This window comes from Pseudorasbora parva, chromosome 25 (genome assembly GCF_024679245.1).
Source record: "Pseudorasbora parva isolate DD20220531a chromosome 25, ASM2467924v1, whole genome shotgun sequence".
Lineage (NCBI taxonomy): Eukaryota > Metazoa > Chordata > Actinopteri > Cypriniformes > Gobionidae > Pseudorasbora > Pseudorasbora parva.
In genome coordinates this window covers 7944727-7956813 of record NC_090196.1, presented here as the reverse complement: position 1 = coordinate 7956813, position 12087 = coordinate 7944727, and the positions used below count along the sequence as shown (strand labels likewise).

At 40.1% G+C, this 12087-nt stretch overlaps 2 protein-coding genes across 2 annotated transcripts in view; one reads left to right on the top strand and one right to left on the bottom strand.

Moving 5' to 3' along the window:
• The window catches only part of uevld (UEV and lactate/malate dehyrogenase domains), a 26277-nt gene extending 17226 nt beyond the window's left edge, over nt 1–9051 (top strand). The window contains exons 8-12 of the mRNA XM_067437244.1: nt 1716–1886; nt 2219–2392; nt 2572–2659; nt 2779–2902; nt 7962–9051. Of these exons, the coding sequence (XP_067293345.1) occupies nt 1716–1886; nt 2219–2392; nt 2572–2659; nt 2779–2902; nt 7962–8126 (722 nt within the window). The 3' untranslated portion in view covers nt 8127–9051. The remainder of the gene's footprint in view (nt 1–1715; nt 1887–2218; nt 2393–2571; nt 2660–2778; nt 2903–7961) is intronic.
• si:dkeyp-19e1.3 (USP6 N-terminal-like protein) overlaps nt 9025–12087 on the bottom strand; it is a 54353-nt gene continuing 51290 nt past the window's right edge. The window contains exon 14 of the mRNA XM_067437243.1: nt 9025–12087. Within this exon, the coding sequence (XP_067293344.1) occupies nt 10955–12087 (1133 nt within the window). The 3' untranslated portion in view covers nt 9025–10954.

Sequence of the window (12087 nt, the reverse complement as noted above, 5' to 3'; positions counted from 1 at the left end):
TTTCTGACTGTAGAGTCACCCACTATCAGAGTCCTTGGCTCGGCTGCGCTCTGAGCTGAGGGCCGCTGTCTGCTCGACCTTGAGCGCCTGTTAGCATTAGTATTAGCTGTGGGCTGATGCAATCCGTGTTCGATCACATTCATCACGTTTGGGGATTCATCACCCTCATTCATTAATACTTCAAATCTGTTTTCGAGATGTATCGATGGTGGTCGGAAACTAGTGTTTGCAATCCTTGTGTCTGGGGTAGAGCATGCTACTGCAGCAATATATGAAGCTCGTGACAATCTGACGTCTCGAGTGCGTTTGGGTCTTGCCCCCTGTTTGTGCCATCGATTAATGTGTTGATCAGTTACTTGTTTCTCTATCTGTTGAGTAGCACTAAATTTACGGGACTCACCAGCTGTGTGCAGAGGACGTTCGTGATGAAGCTCTGCTGTGTGATTCGTCCGGTTTGGTAGTTGCGCAAATAACTTTGTTTCAAGAACTGCAATCCGTTGTGAAAGTCTGTGGCAGTTTGTGCAGCAAGTAGATTCTTGAACTAAAAGAGGCATTTTCTTATCCTTTTGATAGTAGGCAGCTGTGTTTTCCCTTCCGGAATGTAAGCTGATGGAAGGGAGAGGCTGGTCAGATGAAGTGTTCGCTTTTTTGTAGTAATCCAGTCTCCAGAGTTTCAAGTTTTATCAAAAAAGTTAAGCTTTGTTGTTTGAGCGCTGTGTTGATTTGCTGAAGTTGAAGTTATGAGATAAAATATAGAAGCGATAGAGCAAAGCGCGGAGCAGTAAGCAAGAGCGTCCGAACAGTAGCGAAGCAGGAAGCAGAAAAGCCCTACTGTGAAGCATGGGGGTGTTTTTCTGCACATGGGACAGGGCAACTGCACTGTATTAAGGAGAGGATGACCGGGGCCATGTATTGCGAGATTTTGGGAAACAACCTCCTTCCCTCAGTTAGAGCATTGAAGATGGGGCGAGGCTGGGTCTTCCAACATGACAATGACCTGAAGCACACAGCCAGGATAACCAAGGAGTGGCTCTGAAGGAAGCATATCAAGGCTCTGGCGTGGCCTAGCCAGTCTCCAGACCTAAACCCAATAGAGAATCTTTAGAGGGAACTCAAACTCCGTGTTTCTCAGTGACAGGCCAGAAACCTGACTGATCTAGAGAAGATCTGTGTGGAGGAGTGGGCCAAAATCCCTCCTGCAGTGTGTGCAAACCTGGTGAAAAACTACAGGAAACGTTAGACCTCTGTAATTCCAAACAAAGGCTAGTGTACCAAATATTAACATTGATTTTCTCCGGTGTTCAAATAGTTATTTGCAGCTGTATCATACAAATAACTGGTTAAAAAAAATCATACATAGTGATTTCTGGATGTTTTTTTTAATTTTTAGATTGTCTCTCACAGTGGACATGCACCTACGATGACAATTTCAGACCCCTCATAGCAGGGTGTTCAAATACTTTAACTACTTCAACTACTTATTTTCCTCTCTCTCTCTCTCTCTCTCTCTCTCTCTCTCTCTCTCTCTCTCTCTCTCTCTCTCTCTCTCTCTTTCTCTCTCTCTCTGTATGTATGTATGTATGTGTGTGTATATATATATGTGTATGTATGTATAATATATGTATGTATGTTTCTCAGTTTTTTACTGTGCACATTGAACAATGTATTTAACCTCTCCTACACCACATATAGTGCCTTTAATCTCAATTTCATAGACCTGTCGGCCTCAGCGGGCTCGAAAGTGGTGGTGGTCACAGCGAATGCCTGGAGTGATGAGCAATCATATTTGAGTGTAGTTCAGACGAATGTGGACATGTACAGAGGAATCATCCCTCGTCTCGCTCAGCTGTGTCCAAAAGCTGTGCTGCTCATCGCCTCTCAACCAGGTCAGTGACCGGCTGCTGGCTTAGCCTGTGCTTAAAGACAATATGACATCAAAATGTCCCATTTATAATACATTGTTACACCACTGCTAAAAATGTATTTGGCATTAAATAATTAATTCAAGAGATTAAACAAGTGAAATCTTTATGAGTGAGTCATTAAATCATTCATTCAACATAGATATTTCGTAAATATTTGTTATTTTGTTAAATTGTCTGTTCAGAATCGCGATATCTGTTTGAAACAAACAAATTGTGATTCTCAATTTAACCATGATCATGATTTAGTTGCTTTTTTTGACCACTAATGTGACCACTGCCCTTAATGTTCACAGTGGACATTATGACACATGTTGCGTGGAGACAAAGTCATCTTCTGCCCAGTCAAGTGATTGGTGTGGGGTGTAATCTGGACTCGGAGAGACTGTCTCACATCATCAACATTTCACTGGTGGCAAATAACACAGGCAAGCAGGCCTGGGTCATCGGAGAACTCTCAGAGAACAAGGGTGAGTGGATCAGGCGCCGCTTGACATATTTTAAAGTGTTCATGAAATTTTCACATTATGATATTATTTTCATCAAAGAAAGCATCATGGTCACATCAGCACCTCGGGTGTCCACTGGTGCTCTTAGGTCAGAGTCTGGTTTTAAATACATTTGACCGCTCTCAATGGTTGTCCCTCAGTGGCGGTGTGGGGTAATATGCAGCCGGGAACTGACCAACTACAAGCGTTAACCCCAGTGTCCAACTCCACCAAACCCTTGATGGACAGGTAAGGGTCTAAATCATCACCATAAACATGTATTTTTCATATTGTTTCTAATAGAAATTTAAAAATGAATTGTATTGGTTTGTTATTGCATTATGAAGTGTGAACTGGGATGTTTTCAGGGCGATGGAGATGCTTAAGGGCAGAGGTCAGAGGTCATGGTCAGTTGGGTTATCCATTGCTGGCATCATTCACAGCATCGTAACAGACCAAAGGAAAATACACTCCGTCACAACACTGGCTGAGGTATGAGACGCAACTTTGTGGTCAGTCCTACATGTGCGTTAGTGATGAGAGGATTAATATGCAATTTGACTTTCATATTGTGATCTTAAAGGGGTGATGAATTGATTAATCAACTTTCCCTTGAGCTTTTGATATATAAAAGGTCATGATAATATAAGAATGTCCTGTATTGCTGCCTTCACGTGCTATCGGAAATTTGATTATTCCCACTTCTGAAGTCGTGATTACGAGCTCATCGCATTCAAATGTTGAAATGGGAGGGCATTCGTGTGTAATTTGACATTGTGTTTGTTTGATAAAGACGTTTACGAGCCCTGTGATCAAGAGAATCATTCGGGTTGCCGCTTTCAAAACAAACCCTTCCCTCATGTTAACTGAAAAGGGGAGCTGAAGCTCATTAAATAAAGCTAATCTTATCCAATCCAAGCCGTGGGCGTTTACTTCCAAGTCTCTACTGTGGCACGGCCATCAAGAACCAGCGTTCAGAAGACATCCTCAAAACCAGTAAAAAATAGCCTATTACTTATTCATTATGATGCTTTTAAATGTTAAAAACACAACAAATGTCATTAGTTGACCTCATTAGTTGATAACAAAGCCAGTTCATGACACCTTTAAGATTCAAATTGTCCAGTTTTTCAAAATTGTTTTTTTCTGTTTTGGAAATGCAAATCATATCGAGTGCATTAATGTCTGCACACCTGTGTTTGTTCTGGATATTTTCTTTTCGATTTTGATTTGTTTGTGTTATAAGCCATGACACCCAACCAACCAGTTATGAATTGAATCACAACATTGCAAACTTCTGTTCGAAGCAAAAAAGCCTTTGAGAATCGGTCAAAAAGACAAAAGTACAAGGCTGTGCACTTAACGGCTTTAATGAGGAAAAGAAATACAATCCTATGAAGCATTGCGACTGTCAATCAAATGAAAAACAATGGTGAACTAAATTATATTTTATTGCAAAATATGCATATACATGCAAAAAGTGAACTCGGTTATGTAATTTGCTGTGCTTCATGGGAGTAGACGTTCCCTGCAAAGCTCTTTAGGCACCATTTGCTTGCCTTGATTCTCTGCTTAGTGGAATTTTCTGTACAACATCATGGGTAATGTAGTTTTTCACCACAAATTCCACTATTAAGTACAATTATAAAAAAAAGTTGACATATTGCAAACAGATGGCTTCAACCAAAAGCATATACCATCTTTTAAAGGGATAGTTAATTTTAAAATGAAAAATAGCCCATCATTTATTCACCCTCGAGTCATCCTAGGACATTTAGGATGAACGCAATCTGAGTTATATTATAAATATCCTTACGCTTCCAGGCTTTATAATGGCAGTGGATGGAGGAAGTAAATTTGAAGCCCAAAGAAAGTCAGCGTATCCATTCATAACTGTTGATCGAGGCATTATGAAGTGAAACTTAAAGCCGCACTTGGCAACTTTTGCTCTCGGGGTCTCCCTGAAAAAATAATGTCCTCAACTACTGTCGTAAGATCTGTCATTCTACAACAGGGGATGCCATCGCGCGTGCATTTGTTGACATGACAACCCTGATAGCCCTGAACTAGTGATGCGCGGGTCGTCTCATAATCCGCGGACCCCGCATGTCTATTTAATGGTCGCGGGTGCGGGGCGGGTTGTAAAAATATATACAGTAGTGCGGTGCGGGCCAAATAACTTCATAAAAGCGGCCCGCGGGTTGGTGCAGCACTAACAGTTAACCTGAACACTGCAGGAGGAGTTCACATGCAGGTGTTCTTCTGGCAGCGCGTGTGAAATGTCTTCATCCCAGGTACAGTCAGTGGCATATGTTTCAGCATGTCATATGAATATAATTTCATGGGTTTTATTTTTTTCAAACACCAAATAATCACGATTTACAAGCCAGCGTCATTACAGTAGTCTATTGGTTACCGTTTTACAGAATCTATATGATCCTTCAGTTCAATGTTTGAGTGGTAGGTAATCACCGTAACAAGCAGGACAGCATCGGTCGGGCACGCCTCCTTCAGCTCACGCCGACGAGCAAACGCTGGTCACATGTTGATCCTCGTCCTGCCTTTAATCCCATCACTTTTTCGTTTCCTCTTATTGCTTTCCACCAACAAAACCTTTTCTTTCTTATTTGTCTCTGCTGCTTCGGACTTGAATATATTATCCGACAAACAAAGTTTGCTCGCACGTCCAAATTTAAGGAAGTGTGGGTGTTGGTGTCGGTGACGTATATGCCGTAAAGCAGTCGAATTTTGTAGTTCTTTTTGTTCTCGGGTTACTACCCGAAACTCAAATTTTAAAAGTACGATTAAAAACGATACAGACCCCATCAGGCTATGGCAGACGTGTCATTCAACCTATTGTAAGTCGATGTATCATCACAAGAGTCTTGAAAATATATTATGAAGGTTGAAAAGTTACCTAGTGCTGCTTTAATAAAGTAAAATATCTAGCTTCCGTCAGACTGTATTCAACTAACACAAAGTATTGGTGAGATGGTGGTTATAATTTTCCCACCGGTCAATCAACACGCGACAACACCATTAATCATGTGTCACCGGCAGGGCCTTTTAAATATCTAATTCTGAACCAAAAGTAAAACGCGCACTGGCATTCATAACGGTGCGGAGAAGTGCGAGTGTTTTCAATTGATTCATGAACTGAAAACGTGCCAGTGGATCCGCACCGTGAATGACAGTACGGCCGGGATTGTACTTTCGGTTTAGTAAACCCTTAACCCAGTCAACAACAACTATCGCAGCAAGCCTAACAGAAAGTATAACGCCTCTCGTGCCAGTTACGCTGTTTTCATAAGTTGAATATGGAAGACAGTCCACCGGAAGCTATATCTTTTACCTTATGTCATAAATATGGATATTTTTCTTACACAAACCCATCGCTTCGCTTCAAAACGCCTTTATTAACCCCCCGGAGCTGTGTGGAGCACTTTTATAATGGATGGATGCACTTTTTATAGGCTTAAAATTTGGACAGCCATTTACTGCCAATATAGAGCTTGGACATTGGACACAAACCAGGACTTTTATATATATATATATATATATATATATATATATATATATATATATATATATATATATATATATATATATATATATATATATATATATACAGTCTTGTTCAAAATAATAGCAGTACAATGTGACTAACCAGAATAATCAAGGTTTTTCGTATATTTTTTATTGCTACATGGCAAACAAGTTACCAGTAGGTTCAGTAGATTCTCAGAAAACAAATGAGACCCAGCATTCATGATATGCACGCTCTTAAGGCTGTGCAATTGGGCAATTAGTTGAAAGGGGTGTGTTCAAAAAAATAGCAGTGTGACATTCAATCACTGAGGTCATCAATTTTGTGAAGAAACAGGTGTGAATCAGGTGGCCCCTATTTAAGGATGAAGCCAACACTTGTTGAACATGCATTTGAAAGCTGAGGAAAATGGGTCGTTCAAGACATTGTTCAGAAGAACAGCGTACTTTGATTAAAAAGTTGATTAGAGAGGGGAAAACCTATAAAGAGGTGCAAAAAATGATAGGCTGTTCAGCTAAAATGATCTCCAATGCCTTAAAATGGAGAGCAAAACCAGAGAGACGTGGAAGAAAACGGAAGACAACCATCAAAATGGATAGAAGAATAACCAGAATGGCAAAGGCTCAGCCAATGATCACCTCCAGGATGATCAAAGACAGTCTGGAGTTACCTGTAAGTACTGTGACAGTTAGAAGATGTCTGTGTGAAGCTAATCTATTTTCAAGAATCCCCCGCAAAGTCCCTCTGTTAAAAAAAAGGCATGTGCAGAAGAGGTTACAATTTGCCAAAGAACACATCAACTGGCCTAAAGAGAAATGGAGGAACATTTTGTGGACTGATGAGAGTAAAATTGTTCTTTTTGGGTCCAAGGGCCACAGGCAGTTTGTGAGACGACCCCCAAACTCTGAATTCAAGCCACAGTACACAGTGAAGACAGTGAAGCATGGAGGTGCAAGCATCATGATATGGGCATGTTTCTCCTACTATGGTGTTGGGCCTATTTATCGCATACCAGGGATCATGGATCAGTTTGCATATGTTAAAATACTTGAAGAGGTCATGTTGCCCTATGCTGAAGAGGACATGCCCTTGAAACGGTTGTTTCAACAAGACAATGACCCAAAACACACTAGTAAACGGGCAAAGTCTTGGTTCCAAACCAACAAAATTAATGTTATGGAGTGGCCAGCCCAATCTCCAGACCTTAATCCAATTGAGAACTTGTGGGGTGATATCAAAAATGCTGTTTCTGAAGCAAAACCAAGAAATGTGAATGAATTGTGGAATGTTGTTAAAGAATCATGGAGTGGAATAACAGCTGAGAGGTGCCACAAGTTGGTTGACTCCATGCCACACAGATGTCAAGCAGTTTTAAAAAACTGTGGTCATACAACTAAATATTAGTTTAGTGATTCACAGGATGTTGAAAAAAAATGTTTGTACAAAATAGTTTTGAGATTGTACAGTCAAAGGTAGACACTGCTATTTTTTTGAACACACCCCTTTCAACTAATTGCCCAATTGCACAGCCTTAAGAGCGTGCATATCATGAATGCTGGGTCTTGTTTGTTTTCTGAGAATCTACTGAACCTACTGGTAACTTGTTTGCCACGTAGCAATAAAAAATATAGTAAAAACCTTGATTATTCTGGTTAGTCACATTGTACTGCTATTATTTTGAACAAGACTGTATATAACTGATTGTATTCGTCTGAAAGAAGAATGTAATATACACCTAGGATGACTTGAGTGTGAGTTAATCATGGGGTAATACATTTTTTGGGGGGTAAATTGTCCCTTTAACAACACATCTATCTTTAAAGGGTTTACACATTATTGTTATATCGTTTCCCTATGCAGAAAGTTTTTATTTACAGAACTCAAATGTTGGACTCTAAAGGAGTCACTGAAACAAATTGTTTTGCAATACAATGTTAAAGATGCAGTTAAAGATCATCTATTTTCAAGCCTCTATCGTCTCTAATATGTGTGCATTTCCTTCAGGGTTGGGGTGGAATCGGTTCCAAAGTGTTCCTCAGCTTGCCGTGCATCCTCGGGGAAAATGGCTCTACCAGATTAGCAGGTGTGGCTTTAGGTTCAGAAGATGAAATGAAGCTGAGGGAGAGTGTGGCGTGTCAGGTGAACCTCTTCATGCAGCTGAGATTGTAATTCAGGAACTGGATAAAACAGGATCAACTCTACACGCAGTATATTTTCTCTGCTTCTACCGCAGCTTTGAGGCACACTCTCAGGGGCTATTCACAGAAATGTCTAAAAGAATGAAGATGCAGTTTAGTCCTTTCTTCAACAAGTGCTTGTTTAATATTCTCACTGCAGCCACTGTGATGTGGACGTCTTGCATCGGACGTTATCTTAGCTTCCTGTGAAGCATTATGCATAATATTACTGCACTTCAATATTGTTTACAATATGAACTATGTGGATGCAATCATTTTTGTCAAATAATTTATTGATAGTGGTTACTGGTGCAAATAATGAACAATAGTGCCTTCATTGATAGTTAAATTATGGCTGAATGGTGAAATGAATGGCTTTAAGTGCTTGTTAAAAGGGCTAGTTCTCCTAAAAAATTAAAATTCTCTCATTTACTCACCCTTATTTTCTTTCTTCTGCTGAACACAATAGAAGATGTTTTGAAAAATGTCGATAACCTAACATTTAATTGAATTCCATAGTATTATATTTCCATATTATGGAAGTCAATGGGAGCGTGACCTGTTTGGTTACTGACATTTTTCAAAATATCTTTTGTGTTCAGCAGAAGAAAGAAATTCATACAGGTTTGGAACAAATTAAGGGTGAGTAAATGAGGACAGAATTTTCATTTTTGGGTGAACTATCCCTTTAAATGCCATTACCAATCAGGCAAATCTGTAATTTAGGTTTGCTTCAATGAATTAATTAAAGGGTGTGGGTTCCTAATGTGCTTTTCTGTAAGTGAATGTACATTTTCATTTCTAAAAATATAGATCCCAGTAATATATTTTATCTTGTTGTGCTGGCCATGTACCTCTGAATGTGCAATCAGACTTGAAGATAGCAGTGATGTAAATAAAAACTCCACTTTACTATATATAGTCTCATTATTGCAATAAAGAATTTTTTTTTTTTTTTTTTTTTTAAGCAAATAAAAAGTCAAATGAGCATAAACCAAAATAAAATTTAAAACTGAGGTTAAAACAACCATTTAACCTCCGAATCAATATATAGCAAATATATAAAGCAATTAAATATAGGCTCTTAATACAAATAAAGTACAAATGAAACTCATTCTATTTACAATCACACAATAAAGCCATAAAATGACCTTGCATTTACAGCTTCTTCATTTTAACAGTCACTGTGGCTGTATTTCCCAGTAAATACAGTTTGACCAAGCTGAGCTTAATTTCCACAAGGTGGCGCTAAAAGGCAGTGTATAGCACTAAGGTTTCCATATGGAGACATTTCAAAGGTAATTCCTTTTTGAGCAAATCAAGGACCACTGAAAAATGTCTTTAGATTATTGTAACTTCTTATGTCGGTGCGATTAGATCCTTGTTTACATTTCCTTAACATGATAACGTTTCCAAAGAAACAAAAACAACACAAAAATTGCACTAAGATATAAAAGAATCCCAAAAAACATAAGACAAATAAATGACGACAACTGATCAAATGGGGAAAACCTGAAAAATGCAGTCAAATCAATTATTTTTGCCTTCCATCCAGTTGAAAACCAATGCCACTGTGGTACTTTTACGTCTAACAAGGAACATGGTTTCCTCAGCTCTCAGAATGCCCCAGAAAATAACATACGGACCAAATGAACCCAAAAAAAAAAAACATTAGTGACGGTCACCTCTCAGGGTCCAGTGGAAATATCAATAGTTGCACCTCTCAATTTCTAAAATTATTTAAGGATTAGTTATTATCAAAATGAAGATCTACTCATCCTCATCTCATCCAAGATGCTCATGTCTCAGTGAAAGTTTTTTGAGGAAAACATTCCAGGATTTTTCTCAATATAATGGACTTCAATTGCAAGGTCCAAATCGATGCAGTTTCAAAGGGCTCTGCGTGATCCCAGCCGAAGAAAAGGGTCTAATCTAGTGAAACAATATAGACACACGTGCACACACACACACAAATGCTCAACTTTTGTTCTGGTTTTGCAAGAGGTATGGCGTCATCACGTCGAAAAGGTCACATCCATACGTGGAAGTACCGACCCAGTGTTAAACTGAATGTGCAAAGAATAAATCAAATGCCCTTTACAAAAATAAAGGTAACAACAATGTTAGAGGTAAACAACAATGTCAGACGATTCTGAAGTTGGAGGAGAACATGAAATGGGAGTTTTTCGGTACTAGTTCGGTCCTTCCATGGGTGTGACCTTAAGGACATGTTAATCTCATGCCATGAAGAAGCACAACATGTATGTATGTATATATATATAAGACTCTATTCCTCGTCTGGGATTGTGCGGAGCCTTTGAAGCCCTTTGAATCTGCATTGATTTGGACCTTCAGCTGTTGGTTGCCATTGAAGTCCATTGTGTGGAGAAAAATCCTGGAATGTTTTCCTCAAACCTTATTTCCTCAATACCTTTTCTTTTCGGCTAAAGAAAGAAAGACATGAACATCTTGGATGTTATCAGGAAATTTTCATTTAAAAGTGAACTAATCCTTTAAAGCTACCCCTCAAAAACACATTAAGACTCGTGGAAAACTGGTTACTCAACTCACTAATTGGTGATTCTGATAACCGCTAGATGCTCCTATCTTTCAATGCAACACATTTCCTGAAACAGACATTCACAAAACACAAACAGTCTAGCATCCTGTTTGAACACATGTTGCAACATAGGAAAATAATCACAACATCTAAAACATTCACTTTGTATCATTGAAGTATAAAAGTCCAAAAGATTAAAAGTTCACACTTCAGTTCACACGAACAACAGTACTTGCCTTATAAGGTTGATTTTTCAGCAACTAATGACTTGGAACATGCATTCGGTAGAAGTCTGAATCAGAGTGGACAGGAGAGAGCATTGTGTCTCGTGATATTTTGGGCGGTAGTCTTGGAGGTTGTGACTGACCCCCATCTTGTTCAGTCTGATTGCCTGGGACAGAAGACATGAGGAAGGGTCTATCTGCGAAGTCGGTAGGAGGTTGGGGGAAAATGCAGTCTGGAGTCACCCAACGGTTTGACTCCTCAGTGCATATTGGAGGCGGAGGGAATGGCGAAGAGTCAGGGGTGTAGAAGAACATAGATGGGGGTGGTCGAGTAAGAGACATGGCATCTTCTGAAGGAAAGGGAAGGGTGGGGTTTTTGAGGCCCAAGTTTGGGTTATGTGGCAATGCGGTTGCCATCTCCAACAGCCTCTCCACAGACTGATCCTCCTCTTCAGAGAGGTTGTCGTAATGCGAGGTGTTGGAAGGTCGCCGGTCACCTGAGGATGGCGGAACATACAGGTTGACGGGAAACTTGCTTAGCTGCCGATAGGATCTATACGAGGAAGGTGATGAAGATGGATCTTCTAAGATGAGATCCAAAGGTTGGGCAATTGGTGGTGGGGGAAGGTAAAACTGGACATCCTCTTCTAGAGGTAAAAGCTCGACCTCTTGTTCGGTACAGGGAAGAGGGGGAGGAGGTAATTCAGGGAGATTCAAAGAGTGGATACTGGAACAATCTGTTTGGGTTGTCTGGTACGGAGGAGGCCAGTCTTCAGACACCGCTGATATGGGCCTGCTGACACATTCACCCTTCAACGAAGGAGTCTCTGTTGAAAGTGGTGTTGGTTTGGGGCGGAGTAAATGATTTATTGGTTCAGGGGCACTGTCTTTGTTCTTCAGAGTGGACCCTGAATCTTCAGGTGTGGCTTGTGAGGGTGAAGAGTTGGAAGCTGATTGGGTGTGCTTTGAAAAAGGGGAAGATGAGGTAATAGTAGGGATGTGATTATAGCTGCTCTGGTTGTGGGTTGTGTCTTCCGCCTGAAGCTTGGCTGAGGTTTGACTGATGTGTGCAGCTGGTGGTAAGGGTACAGACTCGGTCTGGCTTACTGGAAGCAGCACTATTGGACGCTCCTCACCCAGTGGTATCTTTGGGAACTCGTCTCCCTTAG